This window comes from Doryrhamphus excisus, chromosome 17 (assembly GCF_030265055.1).
Source record: "Doryrhamphus excisus isolate RoL2022-K1 chromosome 17, RoL_Dexc_1.0, whole genome shotgun sequence".
Taxonomy (NCBI): Eukaryota; Metazoa; Chordata; class Actinopteri; order Syngnathiformes; family Syngnathidae; genus Doryrhamphus; species Doryrhamphus excisus.
Genome location: NC_080482.1, coordinates 1,796,115 through 1,817,273, shown reverse-complemented (window position 1 = coordinate 1,817,273; position 21,159 = coordinate 1,796,115). Strand labels below are relative to the sequence as shown.

Sequence of the window (21,159 nt, the reverse complement as noted above, 5' to 3'; positions counted from 1 at the left end):
ACTTGTGAGTGAGAATATTTCTTTGCCTGTCTCTGCCTACCTCGGTGCCGTTTCACCAATACCACTTTTAGACATAAAACATAATGTCATCTTATCTCTGGTAATATTTCATTTAGCTGTTTGTGACGATGCACAACCTCCAGCTCATTTGCCTTGTGATGAAAAAACACGACTTGAGTCAGTCGTTTTTGCCCTGCCAACCAGTCCGCTTGGAAGCCAAACCGTCGGCACCGGTGGGGAAATGTGTGGCGCTCGTGTGCTCGTCAAAAATCCATCGTCTTCAAAGACGGAACTGTTAGATACACAGAAGAAATAAATAGCTCTGACAAATCCTGCACCCGACTACCTCAATTACTAGTTCACGTAAGTCACTCATCAGTGTGAACTGGATTAATACAACACTGCCTGGCTCTGGAGATGAAATGGAATCGTTTATAAAAAAAAGAGTTAGACGAAATAACTAAATTCTACTGCTAGCATATGCTAATTTTGCTTTATTAGGAAGAGCCATCATAGTTATGAAATTGCTTTGCAGCAGGTCAGACCCGAATCAGGCTGCCAGTAATTAATTGGCTGTGATAAAACAATGTGGATGCTAAGTTTAATCCCAAAATAGCATTCGATATTTGGTTTTAATCGTAAGCTTTTAATTGTAACTCAAGAGCCCATGATATGGGATCATATGTATCAATAAAACCTAAAGCAAAAATAAGTACGGAAATAAAAATCATGGCTATTAGATTATTTAACAACCATCCAAACACCTTTAGACACTTTCCAATGTTTGGAAAGTTTTCCAACATGGTGAAAACTGCATTTTTGTGTCGTCACAGAGCAGGGCGGGTTCTGTTGACGGGTCCGCCCCTCAGTCAAGCCATCATGTGGAACTCTACTCGGCCAATAACACGGTACAGGGTTGTACCAAACGTAAAGTCATGTATGGAACGGTTCAACATACGTAAATACCGCCCTACCTGTCAGTCATCATCATTATGCTCGATGTCAGCACTTGGTTTATGAAAAGCAACCCTCAAACCTTGTCTTGACCATAACTTGATCATCTTTATTCAAACTAAATAAAGGAAGCAGCGAGTAAAGCAGCTAGTACGTAAGTACGCAAATAAAATGTATTGCTCATTTCGACAGTGTAGTGTTGACAATGCAGTGAGAATAAAAGGATGCTTTGTATCAAAATCCCACGCTGTCTTCAGGTTTCATTGTTCAGTGACAATAGCAAGACACGGTGCCGGTGCTGTAAGCCATACCAGCATCATAGCTTCCATTAACCCTTAGATGCACGAGTGACTGGACCCTACACTCTTCCATAAGTGGGTCAAAAATTTTGCCATTTTGATTAGGAATAATTACTTGTATGATATTTAGTATTATATTTAGGAGTTGATAAGTTGATAATAATCAGAGGTTCCTATTGGATTCCATAGAAAATACATGCAGGTCATTTTTGACCCACTTATGGAAGGTTGGGGTAGTAACACAAAAACAAAAAATTCTTAAAATGTATAAAAAGTAAGTTAAAAATGCGAATGGCATGATATCAAAAACATGTTTTTTGAGGAATACCTGGAATATGAAATGATAAATTTTTTTAGTGACAAACATATTTCAAGAAAACAACCTGACTGGGTCATTTTTGACCCACTTATGGAAGGTTGGGGTAGTAACACAAAAACAAAAATTTCTTAAAATGTATAAAAGGTAAGTTAAAAATGTGAATGGCATGATATCAAAAATGTGTTTTTTGAGGAATAACTGGAATATGGAATGATAAAAAAATGTAATGACAAAGATATTTCAAGAAAACAACCTGACTGGGTCATTTTTGACCCACTTATGGAAGGTTGGGGTAGTAACACAAAAACAAAAATTTCTTAAAATGTATAAAAGGTAAGTTAAAAATGTGAATGGCATGATATCAATAACGTGTTTTTTGAGGAATACCTGGAATATGAAATGATAAAAAAAATTAATGACAAAGATATTTCAAGAAAACAACCTGACCGGGTCATTTTTGACCCACATATGGAAGGTTGGGGTAGTAACACAAAAAACTAAAATTTCTTAAATTGTATAATAGGTAAGTTAAAAATGCGAATGGCATGATGTCAAAAACGTGTTTTTTGAGGAATACTTGGAATATGAAATGATGAAAAAATGTCATGACAAAGATATTTCAAGAAAACAACCTGACCGGGTCATTTTTGACCCACTTATGGAAGGTTGGGGTAGTAACACAAAAACAAAAATTTCTTAAAATGTATAAAAGGTAAGTTAAAAATGTGAATGGCATGATATCAATAACGTGTTTTTTGAGGAATACCTGGAATATGAAATGATAAAAAAAATTAATGACAAAGATATTTCAAGAAAACAACCTGACCGGGTCATTTTTGACCACTTATGCATTTAAGGGTTAACAGGAGTATTTGTGGCGCTAACCTGTGTCGTTGATGTATAGCTTGTACAACGACCAACTTTATCCACAACAAATGATTTGGATCGCGCCACGTCCTGCAAATGAACTTCAAATCTAAGAAATGACTTCTGACTTTCAATACACCAAAGGGCAATGAGTCACTTTAGTATAATTACAGCTGGGATGCATCTATCACTTTTTAATTAGTGACCCGGGGTGACTTAGTCCAACATTTGCTTGCACAAGCAGGCCGTTTCTTTCTGTCTGTAGTCCTCTGAAGAACAAAAACAGCTGTGAAGCAATTATTATGTCAAAAAAAGAAGATCTAAATCATCTTAAATCTTTTGAACTGATGTAGTTGGTATATTCCAAGTCAGGGAAAACAGCGGTTGGCACGATGGCGACTTATCAGTGGTGCGGCTAATTATGGCTAAAAGGACTACACTTCCCATGATGCTTAGAGTGCATCTTCAGGAAGTAGTGGATTGGACAAATGAAGTGGACGATAATTATTGCAAAGATGATTTGGTCTAGGCTGCACGGCAGTCGAGTGGTTAGCGTGCAGACCTCACAACTAGGAGACAAGAGTTCAAGTCCACCCTCGGCCATCTCTGTGTGGAGTTTGCATGTTCTCCCCGTGCATGCGTGGGTTTTCTCCGGGTACTCCGGTTACCTCTGACATTCCAAAAACATGCTAGGTTAATTGGCCACTCCAAATTGTCCATAGGTATGAATGTGAGTGTGAATGGTTGTTTGTCTATATGTGCCCTGTGATTGGCTGGCGGCTCCAGCACCCCCACAACCCTCGTGAGGAAAAGCGGTAGAAAATGAATGAATGAAATTTGAGTGTGTTAAATATGTGTTCCTGTAATACAGCGTCTGTGAGGACAACTTTGATTGTGGCTGATGTTGAATTCTGATGAAAAAAAAACGTGGCCATATAATCATAGACCTATATATGTACATTTTTTTCCGCTTTAAATTTAGTGACTGTGGCTTATATGCGGGTGTGCACTATAGACCAGAGATTACAGTAATCATAAGGTTATGTACCCTATAAGTGGTACTACCCCAACAACAGCATGATAACTGCACTATTAAATAATGGATTTCATGAATTACATATCATATGAAGCCATCTGTTATGACGGCAGATGGAAGCATAGTGTAGCCCCCCCCCCCTCCGCCCCCTCCCCACTCACACAAAGTCTGACGCTGTTTTATAATTTTATTCTGACCTGAACACATCAACAGCAGTGCAATTCCAACAGCATACACGAGCATCTCAACTCAACTCACAAAACACATCTCTAGTGCTATTTGGAATGACGCTTTCTCAGTTTCAAGTTTCACTTTCATTTTGGAGCTGGTAGTACATACAAACGTGTATGGAATTGGGTCCTGTCATTGATCTTCAATCACTCATTTATTTTCTACCGCTTATCCTCACGAGGGTTGCAGGAGGTGCTTGAGCCTATCCCAGCTGTCTTCAGGCGAGAGGCGGGGTACACCCTGGACTGGTGGCCAGCCAATCACAGGGCACATATAGACAAACAACCATTCACACTCACATTCATACCTATGGACAATTTGGAGTCGCTAATTAACCTAGCATGTTTTTGGAATGTGGGAGGAAACCGGAGTACCCGGAGAAAATCCATGCATGCATGGGGAGAACATGCAAACTCCAAGGGTGGAATTGAACCAGGGTTTCCTAGATGTGAGATCTGCGCGCTAACCACTCGACCGCCGTGCAGCTTGTCATTGATGTTTTTGATCATAAAATACAGTGAAATGGGAATATTTAACACATAGATGCAAATCATGATTAATTAATTAGAAAACGGATTAATTAGATTAAAAAAAATATCGGCCCAATTACAAGTGAATTAGAATGGAAAAGCATACAATATCACATGAAATAAATGTTTTGTCAGCGCTGGGGGGTTGATGCAACACGTTTTGCACACTCGGGTTATTTTTGTGACATTTCCCCAGCTCTGTCAGCTTGGATGGAAGTGGCTGATATACCTGTGTCTAGAGATGTTCAATTGTGTTGCCGGGCCATTCAAGGACACGCCAGGAGTTGTTCCTTTGTGGCCCTTTTGTCTCGGCTGCGTGCTTGGGGTCATTTGTTGTGTTGAGCAGTCTTGACAAGGTTTTCATCCAGGACATCTCTCTACTTTTCTATGTTCATCTTTCAACTGTGAACAGCCTCCTAGTAGTTCTTGCAGCAAAAATAATGGCTGCTTTTCACCACGCTGCATGGAAGTTTGGCCAATGCTTGGAAACGTAAACTCCATGCACTCAGAAGATACATTTATGGAGCCCCGCTGGCGCAAAGGTGGACGTCTTTTGGACGTTTTTGGAACTTTCAGCCATTCCCCACTGAAACCTGGTTATTATAATGACACCAATGCTGATGTAAACAGTAGTAATAGTAGTAGTGGACTGAAAAAGGAAGTAGCTAATGGCGCCGCATTCGGATGCTAAATGAATGCAGACTCATCCACCTGCAACAAGTGCTCGAAGGTGACATTGTGCAAGGAACATCTTGTTAGTAAACAGAGCTACACAGAGTCTGATGCTCTTTTTAAATTTCATTTAACGACCCTGACACGCAACAGGTTTCGCCGTCGCTCTCCACAACGGCAACACTTCCTAATTATCCACGAATCACCGGTGACGAGTGGGACTAAGAGCTGAGTTCCGAACAACAACAATATAACATGCTGGTTGGATTTTTCCGCTCATTGTGTAGGCTTAATTTTGCTGCATGGTAGGCAGTGACAACGACCGTGACAACGAGCTTTTTGTGAAAATATACATTTCAAGCATATCTTTCACTTTGAAAAATATGTAAAAGATGTATAAATATTTTGCTGGGTTTGGGTTTATAAAAACATAAATCTAAGTTTTTGGTATTGAATGACTGTAGTTTACTAATTTAATCTGTTTAATATAATCTTTGCCCCATTCACTCCATGCTTGCCCCGACCTTCCCACCTTCAAAAAACAACTCAAAACCCACCTGTTTAAATCCATCCATCCATTTTCCTCCGCTTATCCGGGTCCGGGTCGCGGTGGCAGCAGTCTCAGTAGGGAAGCCCAGACTTCCCAGTCCTCTGTTTAAATCAGTTTTTAATAAATCCGCCCTGCTTTTAGCCTTGTTTTTAGCTCTGCATAAATGTATGGATGTTGTATTTTAATGCATCTTTTACTCTGTTTTTTACTCAACTCTATTTTTTTTCTTTTTTCTTCACTGTAAAGCGTCTTTGAGTACTCTGAAAAGCGCTATACAAATAAAATGTATTATTTATTATTATTATTATTATGTAAATGTGTTTAAGAAACTATTTCTAGTTTTTCCAGATGGACAACCACCTGTTTTGAATTTCTGAACTCCATTTCATGCTAACACAGCTTGTAATATTTGTCAGAAGAAATACTCATTGTTGAGTCCACATAAGAGCAGATGACAGCACGTCTCCATATCCAAAGATATTTAAATGAACATTGTACAACAGCAGAGCGCCACAATTCTAAAAGGCAAGAGATCCATCTGACAGATGTCATTTGTTCAGTGATGAATATTGAAAATGAAAAGCTCTGGTATTCAAATAGTGCACTAGTTATGTTTTCCCATGATGCATCATACTAACGTACATTGTCTTTAAGAGTCAAATGGTGTTTTTCTAATATTCAGAGATGAAGCCAATGCAACCATCATGTAATCATAATCCTTTTTAACTCTTTTTTTTTTTTCTGTCTCAATTTTTCAGAGCTCAGGAGCAGCTCTTGCGGAAACCCGGGAGTTCCATCGAAAGGCATATTAAATGGAACACAGTTCAATATAGGGGCAAAAATCCGTTACAGGTGTATATCGGGTTATGTCCTGGATGGCCATTCGCTGCTCACCTGCGTCACGAATGCCGCCGGTGTGTCGGTTTGGGACTTCCCGGTGCCAATCTGCAGAGGTAAGATTCTATCCCACATTCATTTAGTCTGATGGAGCAATTTACGTATGCTGTACAATCATATTGAAAGGGTTGAGCTAATTATTAATACATTATTCATGCTTATGTTGTCATTCTTCCATTTACTATAAATAAATTGGAGGCTAACTAGTTAGCTCGCTAAACAATTTAACTATGTCTAAAGTAGGGCCCTATAATTTCCGCGTTCGCGGAATCGCGGAATTGGACAATAAAAACGGAAATTATCTTGAATGCGGAATATCGCGGAAATGCTGTTTTCATGAGAAAGAGGAACATAAACCTGGGGAATCGTTCCCGGAGGTCGGTAATCAATGTGACACAATACCTGCCTACCGCCCTTTTTCAAACATGGCACTCCCCCCGTCTGCGAAGAAGTTGCGCAATACCACGCTAACGCCGAAATACAGAGCCGAGCAGTACCCAGGTGACTTCTATGTATCTGGTGACATGTTATTTTGTACTTTCTGTCAACACTCAGTTGACTGGAAGCGAAAAAACACATGTGGTGACCACTTGTTATCCAAAAGTCATCTAAAAAAAAAAAAAAAAAAAAGAAACGCATAGCGCTAACGCTAGCAGGCAGCCCCGACAGACATGCGTTACTGCCTCGTTCAAGTCAGCGGACGAAGAAAAGACTTCGTCGAGGATTTTGCGAGCATGTGTGCTGAGGCCGACATCCCCTTGGAGAAGTTGGGAAAAATACGTCCTTTTCTCGTGAAGCACTGCAAACAGGGAGGAGCGCTGCCTGAAAATGCCAGCAGCCTCCGACAACTTCACCTCCCCCGAGTGTTTGAGCAACACATCTCCTCTGTGCTCCAGAAGATCCGGGGGAAAAAAATCTCCGTTGTTGTGGATGAGACCACTGATGCTAGAGATTGCAGTGTGCTAAACATCGTTATTGGTAAGTTAATGTTAATTTATCAGCCTAATATACAACGTAGTGGTAGTCACCATCTGTGTGTGCGTGTGTGCGCGCGCACGTGCGTGCATGTGCGTAGCTAGATAGATATATAGTACCTAGTGCAATGTTGTGTTACATGATGCAGTAGTATTGTAGTATTGAGGAAAAGTGCAATATTGTGTCGCCTCAATGAATGTAAGTTCATTTCTAATTAATTAGTGTGCATTTTATTCATAAACATTATTCAAACGCACTCTTTTGTGGTAAAATGAGTAAAAGGTAAAACAAAAATGGAATTTCAAAAAATTAAAACGGAAAAAACGGAATTTGGGAAAAAATAAAACGAAATTTGGGAAAAAATAAAACGGAATTTATAGGGCCCTACTAAAGCAGCCTGTCTCGCTTGTGTACACGCGGTGTGTGATGCGATGTAAACAAAGCGATCTGTACTGTCGACGTGTGGCAGACGCATGTCAGACTGGCATGAATATATCAATCAAGTGACAAATGTCACCGTGAGGCTGGATGATAGGCTCGATCGACCCACATTATGTTGGAGACACTACAACAAGAAATGTTCCCAATGCTAATAGTTGAGTTATTATGTTTTATTATTGCTTATGGTGTCTATTGTATTCAGTAATACGAGTGTAAAAGTGACTATAGGGTTGTTTTAATGTTCACAGGGCTCTAATGATGTTAGAAAACATGTTTAAAAGGTGATAAACAGGTTTTCTATGCTCCAATTATGAAAATAGTGACGATATTAATATTTGCGGATCGGGTCTGGATCCAATTACTGTATTTTCCGGACTATAAGTCACACTTGGTTGGCTGTTCCTGCGACTTATACTCCAGAGCGACTTATAGTCCAGAATATATGGTAACTACGATAAACGAGGGATAACTGTAATCCTGCACAAGAAGTACCTTTGAAACATTACATTATTAAGTTAAGCGATGTGTGTGTGTGTGTGTGTGTGTGTACGCATATATATGTACAGTAAACCTCGGATATATCGGATTCAATTGTTTCCACTGGTTTTGTCCGATATAAGCGAAATCCGTTATATGCGTATACCGGAAAATGTCCGTTTTACGCATATATCGGATTTATATCCGGTATATGCGTAAATGGGATTTTATCCGTTATAAAAAGGCACTTCCTTGTCTTGAGTCGGACTACAATTTGGACTTGACTCTTGTGGAAAATGAGCTTTAGTCACCTTTGGAGTAACATCCACCTTAGTCGTAACAAAAAGACGATGAAATGAGCGACTACTAAGCTAGTATTCATGTCTTTCCTCGTTGTTTTATTTTTATTCCTTAGAAATGTGCTGACTTGGCTCAGCGTTGTTGGCTCAGCTTGTGCCTTTTTTTGCCATCCCGGGTTGGCTTACCTGAAAGCTGATGTTTCAAAGCGGTGAAATTATTCATGGCTGTGGCAGTTAAAGAAGAGACCATAAATTGGTGTACATAAATTGAATTTCCTGTAAGCTCCACGTCGTAGAAGGCCCCCATTAGTTTATTTGAAAGCTTTTACTGTCAAAGAAACATAAGCCAATGTTTTTATCTAAGAAAGTTAACATGACTCATGTAGCTGAGAGCAAACATTACGCCCCAATAAAGCAGTTACAGATTATTCAGATTATTCAGGGATATTTTATACACGGAAGTCTTGAAAGACGTGGTTGACTTGAGGTGTGACTTGAACTGTGATTTCGGGGGTGAACTACTGTCAATCAGATGTCACCGCGGCCTGTTTGGAAGCAACCAGGTGCACGTTTGCCGAGGCCATCTCGGGCACGTCTTGGGTTTTAAAAGCGGATAGGAACATACCATCCCGTTCAGGAGTACTTCTATAATCGTGGGGCAGGGTGAAGTGTCTGGGGGGGCATGCAAGACAGGGAAGACTTTCAGTATTAGTGGCATCACCCATGCTTGAATGATACATACGTTTGCAGCTAGGTGGCAGAGGTGCTCAAACTAATCAACAGGCTGCCTGTTGGACGGAGACTGACTGAGGAGAGATGGATTTTTAATTTCTAATTTTTAATAGATTTAATTTTTAATTTAATTTTTTAAATTTCTGACAGAAATTAAAAGAAAAAACAGAGGAGGTGTCAGACACAAAAAATAAGGTCGCAATAACTGGAATAAAAAGACTAGGAAATATGACGAAGCATACATAGCTCTTAGGTTTACTGGGAGTACGGTTGGAAAAACACATCTTGGCTGACTACTTGCAGAATTAAGGTAATGTATATCTACTGACCAGAATACTACATATTGATTATCTATCAATATTTATTTACAAATAATGGGCCATCGTCAACCACAACATGCTAATCATTTATTAAGTAATTACTTTTGGAAGGAATGCGATAAGAGTGAGGGACCGATGTTCAAACTGTGATGTAGCAAGTGATGACTGTATTTCATTTAAAAAAAAAAAAATGGGTCCACTAGTGGTGTCATGACAGAAAATAATGGAGAACCAATGGAGCCCTCCGGCATGCTCTGCGGTCCACAGTGTGGCCGCTAAATCGTGTTAGGCTGCATAGGTAGCATGACCGCTTCACATTAGCAACACTTCATTTTGATCTTGATAAGCAGAACATCAAAAAATAAAGCAAACCTCACTTTTTCCTCTTTTGTGGTTATTTGCATACTCTACCCAAAGCCAAAATTCTTGAAATGGATGGCAGCTTGAATTCACCGGCACGGAGATCTAAAAACCCTCAGAGTATTGGACACATTATTCATTTGGAACATGTAAAACTGAAACATTTACCATCAGCTTTTTCATCTTGCCAACGAAAGAATGCACCAGGACTCTGTTGAGCTTCTGTTGGGAAGGCTTCAACCATTTCAACCATTTTTGGTCAAATGCAATAATGATGGCATCATTTGCTCTTTACCTACTATTGATCTACTGGAATAATGTATTATTTGTGTGGGAAAGAAAAAAAAAACAATTAGTATTTCAAAACGTAACACATTATTATCCATATTACTATACAATATACCACCTCAGTGTTTGATCCATTTGACATGCTCTTCAGACATTCTAAAAAAACCCTACCACACTGAAAAACACCAACCTGTCCAGAAGCTCAAAGTGAACTCAAAGGTCAGTGTCTCCATGGCTGTGCGAGGCAAAGTTTGAAAACTTTTAATATTCACAATTTCTCTAGTTGGTGGAGCTTAAATGGAAAAAAACATACCTGGAGATACTATGTACTGTAAGACTAAAGAGGATTTTTCCAATTGATTGACCACCGATCAGTATCGTACGATAACCACGCAACAGTACATACCGTGATCAATGCTTTTCAATCCTGATCACACAAACCGATCACCTGTGGTTTGTACCATTGCAGCCTGCAGGGTAGTCTTGCTCTATTCTGGGTCCTCGTCAGTGAGAGACCCATGGGGTTGGATATGATCGGTACCCGCCAATCTCCCTAACGGATGTTGAGAATTGGAATCACCATTGTAAGAACCTGATCATAGGGTTCCTGTAGAGGCTGATCTTGGTTTTTCGACCCATTCATGGTTTCTGAGGCTGGTTAAGACTTGAGTTTTGTTTTCGGCTTATAATGGTTTCATTCTCAGTCAAGACCAAAGCTACAATACATTACCGATACATTTTGCAGTTTGTATAGTATGTAAATGTATGTTCATTGTGATTTGATCAGGTATTGTGACAAAAAAAAAGCAAATACCTTCCTGCCGTCATTCATATTCGCGTCTTCATTTCACATAGAGCCAATGCCCACAGGCACATACAGAGTGAGCCCTCCATTCTTCCAGCCAATGTACCACTGAAAGATGGAGCGGAGTCACATACGCTTATGTCAATTTATCGAGGCCTCATAATTACCGACTTTTTTTTTTTTTTTTAATCGTTGGATAAATCGATCTATCCATTATCGTGACAGGCCCGGCCATGACTTCCACATATTCACAACTTCCATCTGCCTCCTCAGCATCAGCGGGGAGCTTTTATGAGAGGTGTACGCTGAACCCTGACACACATGCAAGCCCGGTTTTCAGTGATTACACGGCGATGATGAATGTCTTGGTTTCCCAGCACAGCCTGGGAGAAAAAAATAACCAAAATAACAGGTTTTGTTTCAGTTCCAGTTTAAAAAAAAAAACTGTTGCGTTTGTTGTCTTAGTTGCTGAGACTGAATTTATACTATAGTTCGAGGGACGGAATTTTCATGTTTCTTTTTGTTCCTATGTGAAATACTTTGGATAAGCATCATGGCAGCGTAAGCTGAAAATCTGCCAATGACTGGAGTGTATTCAGACAAATCAGATATATCCTGTCATTGCCACAGACATCAAACGTGCTGATGAGACCACATTGTGTACATTTGGGTCATAGAAAGAATCCCACAATCTTCCCAGTGAGTGTTTTTTTTTTTTGATTGGCAGCTTTCTGTTTGTAACGTGTGGTGACTTTGGTGGTGTGGGGACTTTTGTTTTATTGTGAGAAGCTGCTTCTTCATTTTTGTCATTATGTTACATAACCTTGATAATTGGCAGATTGGCAATTCCCAGTAGCTCCTAAACACTCTTCAATTAGCTCTCTAAAGACTTAATTGCTATTATCAACTCCTGTTCCACAATATTAGAAACATTAAATCATTATTATTTATTCAAAAGTATTTAAATTATTTGTACAAATTACTGTTTACGCTGTACATTGTTCACATTTGATGTCATCTATTTATTCTCCACATTGTTATTTATTATTATACGGGAGCCAGGCAACGACATTTCGTTGGCAATTTCACTGCTGTGTTATTGTGCAATGACAATAAAGGAAGTCTATCCATCCATCCATCCATCCATCCATCATCTAAAGTGGGGTTCCCACAACTCAGGAAGTACTTTGGTAGCGCTTGCGAGTGTGACCAATCACAGCAGAGTGGGCGTGCCTAGAGGCGGGCAGCGTATGGAATAAATTAAAACGTACCGTTTTGGCCGTTTAGCTGGAATAGGTGCAGATTCAGGAAGATCTAGAAAGTTTTTTGTGCATGTTATTGTGTGTCGCTGCTCTACAGGAGTCCACAACTACTTTTGTTGAAAAATGAGCATAATAGTCCCCTTTAAATAACAGAGGATGATAAGAATCCGAGTCCATAAGCTTTGCTTGAGCGAGCGGTGCTGATATTCTCCTACCAAACCATTCAGCGATGCTCAGCACCGTTTAAGGTAAAAGATGGAGCATACAATATGTTTCAGTGGATCCAAGCTCGGAAGAAACAGAAAGCTACAGATGGAGGGTTCGTTTCCATTTAAAGATGGTGTTAGCCTCATTTGCCATTGGCTAGAATTTGTGCTCTTTTTCAGGCCCGGACACTGCTTGATCCCTTTCTCCCCTCATCTAAACCCGGTGTGTCTCCTGTGTGTGGGCAGATGGTCTTTTCATCTTATGTCCACTGAGATCCTGACCTCTCTGCTCATCAATTGTTTCTCACTAAACACGCAGCCGCACATACGTACGCTCTCACAATTCACCATTACTCACACCGTCTCTTCACGCCTCCATCTTATGACGAGGCTGCTTCTTACCTCCTTGCCCTTCCGATGCGTATCCTCTTGTCCTCGTGTTTTTGTATAAAAAGGCAAAAATGTGCTGGAATATATTCCTGCTACCCATGGCCGCTCTGTTCTTACAGAAGCGTAGTGAAAAGGTGTTCCACCCAAATTTGACAGTGATTGTCATTTTGGAACAAGTTCTTCTCGCTCATCGTGCCAATTTTGTTTGAGTTTCAAGATAATGTGGGAGTCGTGAGCTCATTTGAAGACTACAGCTCTTATGGCGGAAACGCTAGTCGACATTTCATGTTGGGAGTATTTGGTTCACCAGATTTGCTTTGAATCATGATCAAACATGCTGCAAAGTTGCTTTCTAAATTAACCAAAAAAAAAAAAACGAAGGAAGACATCCTTAAAGAAATGTACTATAGAACTGGACGAGTTGGAGAATGAAAGGTTGTTATGCAATAGGCTTGATGTACTCCAAGGGGACCAGCTGCTAATGGGAAATTAATTATTAGAATAATGAAATGCTACTACCCTTTAGACCGTTCCATTCCCTTCATCTAAATTGTCTGTGGACGTTCATTAAACCAGGCAGCGAGACAGCAAATTGAGAATGTGTGGCACCATCAAAATATTGATACGCTGCCGCAAGCTGATATCCCACGGATTAAAACATTACGCCGGAGAAAGACCTTCATTCTTTATGCAAAGAGTTTTTGTCAGTGTTGCCTTGGTTAGCGTCGTTGGTTAGACTCAAACCAAAGAAACTCTAACCAATTTTCTATTTTCCATAGAAAATAATGTAATAGTAATAATCTATGCTCATTTTCAGGCCTTTGTTATTGAGTTGTGGACTCCTATAGAGCAGTTACACATGATAAGCTTTCTCTATCTTCCAGAATCTGCACCTATTCAAGCTGTATTTCTTTGTTTAATGAGAGAGACGAGTTTGAGTGCAGAATGATTGAGCTGAAGATTATATTTCACTTTTTCTATATTTATTTAAAACAAAGATTGGGATATACATTGTGTATCGATATTTAAGCTAAATATATCCGGATATGAGTTTTGGTCCATATGATTAATGAAGAAGACCTAGGTTCCACTGTAGTTGCTTTCATGTTGCTCATGGTGTTACAAACCTGAATGGAAACTTTTTTTTCGTTTTTTTTTTTCCACTGACATCCATCCATCTATTTTCTATGCCGCTTATCATCATGCACTAGGGCTGCGGATGCTGGAGCCTATCCCAGCCGTCTTTGGCTTAGTATATTGAATATATCCCAAGATAATACTGATAATAAATATGTCACAATGTCGCATTTTAATTTCTTAACCAAATTTCACTTCTCCCGCTTAACAAAACATTTCAAATGTCTTGCAGCCGAGTAAATGAAGGATTCCATGTAGACACAGGGATTATTGCAAAAAAAAAAAAAGAAACCCTTTGGTGATAGAGTACAGAAAATTAAGCACCCGTTCCTCCCAACGATCAGGGTGAATAATTCTATGTAGGAAGACAAGTGTTATATATCTTATCAAAGTCAAGGGGAGTGAGGATTAATCTTTCCTCAAGTAGCATTAGATTACTGATGGTGGGGATGTAAATGAGCTCAGCTAAAGCAGTTCTAATCCTCACCATCTTTTTCCCCCCCACTGCCACCGCTTTTTAAAAGAGACAGATCCTTTTTTTGTCTTCAAATCCAGAGCACGCTCTAATGATTTGCTCAGGAGCACATTCAGCGCCAGTTTTATTTGACTAAACCTTGTTGGCAAACTGCACTCCGCATCCTGCCATGCGTGCCAGCCAAACAACATACACTATTCTTGAATTATGCATCATTTAAAGAATTATCCGAGTGAAGCCGTTGAAAACTTTCAAACTGTGGAACATTCACGTGCTGCTGCCGCTTGTTGGATTGTGATTAGCTGCACCATGGCTGCTTTTCAAAGAACTCTCTGGGAAACATGCTGCGCCTGTACAACAATTATTCCCCAGCACCTCATTTTGTTTTACAACTCGTGTGCTGCAGCACCTGATACATTTGATTAATGAGCATCGCTTCTGTCACTCTGCTGGGAAAAACACTTTTTTTTTATTGATCTTAAATGTGTGAGAGATTTGTCTACAGTATATTTAATGTATGTTGAAAACTCTGTTGGTGTCCAGCGGTCCTGCTGTTAGCATTGTGCACGTTTTAGCATTTAGCACGTGATTCAGTGAGATTGTTATGATTAAAGATCATGCAGAGAAACACCGAACTTTAGTCATGTCCACAATTCTGCCATTTAATTGTGATATTTTCTCTCAATGAATTCATTAATAAATGCTTGCTGTTTTCTGGTTGATGATGGCCTATAATTAGACATAAAATATTGAAAAACAAGTCGTATGTAGTATTCTGGTCACTAGGCTTAGATTATATTACCTTAACACCACATGGCTGACTGATTGAAAAAAAAAAAAACGTTCTCCTATTTTGTGTGGAAGTGGTACATTTTTGGCTTCTTACTTTGTCCTTCTTCTTCACTCCCTTCAAACCCTTTAAGTTTAGAACAAAAAAATGGAAGGCTAACTAGTTAGCTTAGTAGCTTGCTATATCTCTTATGTCTTTTAGGCATACCGTAGCCTGCACATTAGTGTTGCGCAATATGTTGTAAACAAAGAGTAATATGAGTTTAAATGGGACGATAGGCTTAACTCACAGATGCTTAACTTCAATACCAAAGACATATTTATACATTTATGCATTTTTATAAACCCAAACACCCCATCCCAAGGACATAACGTCTTTTACGTTTTTTTGCGCAACAAACAAACAAATACTCATAGTAATAATACAAACAATATAGACAAATATAAAGTGGCCCTTGCATCCTTTGCGGCTCTCACCGGATAAAGTTGTCCCCCCCAGCCACCCCCAACCCCCGCTAGGCCAATTTTTATGTATCGGTAAAAAAGACAGCAAAGAAGCTAACTGCAATCTTTGGTCTCCCCATTATTATTTTTCCTTTATGGATTTTCCGAATCCGTTTGCCGGCTCCTTGACCAACTGTGTCATGATTCAATGCCGTCCACTCGGACATCCGTCTATCGTCCCTTCAAAGGCTTCCACTGGCACAGCAAGATACATGACAGTTGAATTATGTGACTCCTGTGTGAAGACTGTGTTGCCATTTGAATTCTTAAGAGAAAAAGAAAGCGATAAAAGGAATAGAGAGGAGGGTTGTGAAAAATAGAGGGAGGATCTGAGGAAGAGAGGGGGGGGGTGGCGTGAAAAGACATGCAGAGTGAAAGACAGCCGCTACTATATTAGAGCACATTAACATGCAGCTGATGCTCCAAGCTCCCCACATTGGAAAAATGTACAATTTCACAGCATTTTTAGTCCTTTTAATCAGCATGTTTTGTTTCCTGAAACATGAGGGGGCTCCGGGGGGGCACTGCATTGAAATATTACCCAAAATGGAGCCTCTTTGTCCTTTTACCTAGAAAAGGTGTGGAAGGAAAAGGAGAATGATTCCACATGCAGTGAACTGTCAAACACATCCAGTTTTCCCATCAGTCATCTTCTTGTAGTTCCACCGGAAGTATTGGAATACTTGAACCCAACAAAATGGGGGGTCAAAGGAAAATAAAATCAAGACAATGTGCTTTTTTGGCGCGTTAGGGGCATTAATTTGAGAAGAAATAAGATGTTTACATGTGAAACTAAACTAAAAGCCACACCTGTTCTCTCTTTACTCCCCACTTTGCTTCTCTTTGGTACCTGACAGCGGAGGACACGTGCGGCGGCACCCTGAGGGGCTCCAGTGGCTTCATATCCAGCTTTGATTTCCCCAGCGGGGACTCCCCTGGGGTTGGAGGACTGGGTAGCAGCGGGGAGTGTAAATGGACCATTCTGGCTGACCCGGGGGATACAATCTCATTGGTGTTCACTGAATTTCAAATGGAGGAAAAGTCGGATTATCTAGAAGTGGAAGGATCAGAATCGCCGACGATATGGTGAGTGCCAGCGGAGTTTTTACGTCCTTCACTAGGGGCTCACACTTCAAATATTTACTTATCTGATATCACATGGGCCCAACATATACCTATACTGCATTTCAATGATACTAATTGTACTTTCAAGTAAGTGTGACCATTGATAAGTTGATGATGCAGAACCCCCCCCCCCCCCCCCCCCCCCCCCCCAACACAAGCAAGCAAGTAATCACATTGCACAATTGGCCCTGCGCGTAAAATTAATTGTCCTCACTGACTTTTTATGTCTCTCTGACTGGCCATTGGCCAAATAGACCTTCCGGTATCTCAGCGTATGTACAATATCATCATAATGATCAGCAGCAGCTTGAAAAGATCAGCTTTACAGACTCAACACACGCGGTGCTTTTTAGGCAAAGACACTCAAGTCAACCAAAGTCATTGTCAAGTCAAGTCAAAAATCTCAACAAAATATCAAATAATCAAAAAAACACATTATATTAATATGGGCAATAACGTTTTTTTTTTGGCTAAATAGAGAACCTGATATGGCTTATACATATTCTAGTTCAGTGTTCATATATTGTAGATTTTTTTTAAAAGTAAAGTCAAAAGTGAAAGCTTTGTTTTAAAATACAAAGTTTGTGTTCTGAATTTCTGAATTGTTGGTGTCAACATTTCAGCTTTTTCTCATTGTGCCTTTTACTCTATTATTATAATTTTTGCTGTTTTTGACTTCCTGCAGTGACGCAATGACAAATGAGCCGCTGACCCAGAGGCCGCACTATGGGCACCCATATTTTTGTTGATCTTTGTCGTAGTCGTCTTTGTGGCGTCAGCACAGTAGACAAACCCCAACATTGGCTTGGTGTCGTGGGCGATGGTGATTGAGTCGAGCAGGGCCGGTCAATGGCGGTCAATGGCGGCCAACGCGTTGGAACGGTCAGCCCTTTGTCGCTAATTTGGAGGTAGCCATATTAAGTGCACTAATTAGCGCTGCTCTCTCATACCCGTTCCTGTCTTGTTGCTTGAGGGGCGAGCTGGTGTTGCGTACCTCTGGCCAGGTTTTGGGAACCCGGCCCGAGCTTTCGGCGTGCTTTCCAGGAGATCAGCGAGGCGTACGGACGTGTTCAGTGGTCAAAACGTGTGCCTGTGATATGTGATACTTTTTCTTCTACTATTCTCCTGATGGATCAGGCAAAGTCCCAAAGATCAACTGGAAGATGGCGTTTACGACCCCTGCTGTTTTGTTATGTCATTATTGCGAATGCTCCTCTGATAATTCCACAACATATTTAGCTGCCAACTTCATCAGGAAAGATTCCCCGTCCACGGAGATGACGTTCATGACAGCTTAATGGTTTTACGGGGCAGAGCGCAGTGAAGGAAGTCTGTTTTGCTGACAACTCTCAGGCTTTTCTGCTTTTTATCACGGCAGATTTCTATCACATTTCTTGAAATGACTTTATTGATTTTCTGGTTGTCACAGGTTGGTGCGAGGCTACATTTCAGTCATGGAAAATCTCGGGTTCCTTCTGATAAAAGGCGATGCTGAGGTGCGGCTGGATAAAGATGACTTTTTTTGTTATTCTTCTGACCTTTAATGTGATTGCACAGCTCCAAACACAAAGGGCAAATGCAACCAGCTGTAGATTACGTGTCAATCATTGCATAATTCTAGACAAAAACCTATCTTTGCAGATAGCAGGTTTTTTATTGTTATGCCGTGTATCTTTTTTCATCTATTTGCATCTAACCTTCAGGGCTTTGCAAATTATACAGATTATCATCAATAACAATGGTTTTCAAACATGTTTCACTGTTCAGAGGAATTTGGATGCAAGGGATGCCCAGTCGATGATTACAGAGGTTGGTTATATTATCATTTGTCCTAGACTGTCTTGGATTTTGTTGTTCTTTGCTAATATTTTCCAGGATGTGAGGACATGGTGGCTGGTGCAATCAATAAAGCTTTTTATTAAAGACAGACAAGACAAGACTACAAGTGGTACAGCACAGAGAAATGCAAATTAAGAAAATAACCACAAAAGGTTAGGAGGGACCGCTACGTCTCACATAAAACTCACCACGGTAGGAGGAAATGGGATTGTGCTTAACAAAGCAGAATAAATCCAGGAAACGAAAAAAGTCTGATGCAAACGGGGCACATCAACTCCACAAAGTTGAACAGAAAACAAACATCCGCTGGACGCAAATGAACCAGCAATTAGCTGTAAGCCCTAACACAACCTGAATAGAGCCCTAATTACCAAGAGCAAACAGGTTTGTTCCTTTTCCCCTCAAACAAGAGTAAAGCTGAAGCATATGGTTTTGAACATTAAACAGAAAAACAAGGAACCGCAACAAAAGTCCAATCTGTCATGTCGCACGTGACGGATAATTATTTGGTTCACAGGAATATTAAAACTTACTCATGTCTTCTCTAAATGCTCTACACTGGCGTTTGAAACTAAGTTTGGCATCCAACCATTTTTTTGCTGCTTATCCTCAACAAGGACGTGGTCAGTCAACAATTTGGAATCTTCAATTAGTCAAACATCCATGTTTTTGGGATGTGGGTGGAAGTATCCGGAGGAAAAAACATGCATACTTGGGAAGAATCCACACAGAGATATTTCAGAGAGGTTTGGATTCAGATCCCCAGACCGACCATGTGACCACAGTATAAGAAGAGAATATATTTTGCCATTACTCCCTAGTGTTCTGATTTAGTAGAAGTACACTCACTGAAACGTCTTTTGACAGTAATAAATGACTGTCTATACTGGGGTGCCATCATACCGGATACTTCCACTTAACACTCCGGTCTCAAGGATGGTGGCCTCGACGGGACTCATTACATTTGTATATTAATGAGATCGCCACACTCTCCTTCAGCCCTCATTCCATCAAATTCCATTTTTTCCCACCCAGATAACTTTAATATGCCTCACAAAACCATGTTAGAATCCAGTAATAGTCGATGAGACAGGCCAAATAGATGATATGAAGCACGGTGGAACTTGGACAAAACCAACCTCCAAAAAATCAGTGCATTGGTGCCAGGAAGTTATCTCCACAAAGCCATATTGCTGGTCTATGAAGAAATCCAAATCAAAAGCCGGAATGATTCTGTACTGTTGGTATGGACCACATTTTTCCAATTGGACCTTCTCATCTTTAGTCACTCAGTATGCATTGAAGGAAATACGCTCACTTATTCTTATCTATTAAGGAAACCGGGCACGCTTTTTGTGCAGTAAATGATTTCTTTCTCATTTTTTTTTATTTCTTCATAACTGTCAAGTGTCACGCATGAATGTTTAGTGAAGGAGCCTTTTTCAAGCCAACATTTGGGTTTTTTCCAACTTGAATGAAAGCAATGAAATAAAACATATTGAAGCATACGAAATGTCATGATGCCTGATAGACCCGGAATGTCTCTCTCAGTGGAACAAACCATTCTTAAGCCTTCCTCAAACAATATGGTTGGACTTTTATACCAAATTTAGATGAATCAGGTCCCTTACCCAATAAGAGATCCAATAAAAGTCCATCCTTTAAAAGATCAAATTGGAAAAAAAGGGCATGCAAAATCATTTTAGGGTAGGACTAACCATTTGATATGGTCGTGATCAATTTGTGGAGTGATTAAGGATATATTCTATTTTTCTTAACAGATCCTCTTCAACGCAATGGTAATTTACTGACGGTCCCAAGCATAAACAACCAGCAGTCTGAGCAAAGTGAGGGGGAACTACCGCTATAGCTACTTATAGCTATCGCTTAATCTGTGCACATCCCGTTTGAGCCTCAGGCCGCTCTCTAGTTTGAGGACACGTAGCAGGAGAAACATCCGTTAACACGTTCAATTAACAGGTTAACTTGTTAACACACTGGTAATTTAGTGACGGTCCCAAGCATGAACAACCAGCAGTCTGAGCACAGTGAGGGGGAACTACCGCTATAGCTACAGCTTATAGCTATAGCTTAATGTGTGCACATCCCGTTTGAGCCTTGGGCCATTCTCTAGTTCGAGGACACGTAGCAGAAACGTCCGTTAACGCGTTCAATTAACATGTTAACTTTAACAACACAATGGTAATTTACTGACAGTCCCAAGTATAAACAACCAGCAGTCTGAGCACAGTGAGGGGGAACTACCGCTATAGCTACTTATAGCTATCGCTTAATGTGTGCACATCCCGTTTGAGCCTCGGGCCGCTCTCTAGTTTGAGGACACGTAGCAGGAGAAACATCCGTTAACACGTTCAATTAA

The 21,159-nt window shown here is 40.2% G+C and overlaps 1 protein-coding gene across 7 annotated transcripts in view; it reads left to right on the top strand.

Annotated features, from left to right (window-relative positions):
- The window catches only part of LOC131105461 (CUB and sushi domain-containing protein 3-like), a 255,318-nt gene that overhangs the window by 42,584 nt on the left and 191,575 nt on the right, over positions 1-21,159 (top strand). For 6 of the 7 annotated variants that reach the window (XM_058053597.1, XM_058053598.1, XM_058053599.1 and 3 more), the window contains exons 4-5: positions 6,217-6,411; positions 16,673-16,901. In XM_058053597.1, coding sequence (XP_057909580.1) covers positions 6,217-6,411; positions 16,673-16,901 — 424 coding nt within the window. The other variant, XM_058053601.1, reaches the window with a different exon arrangement.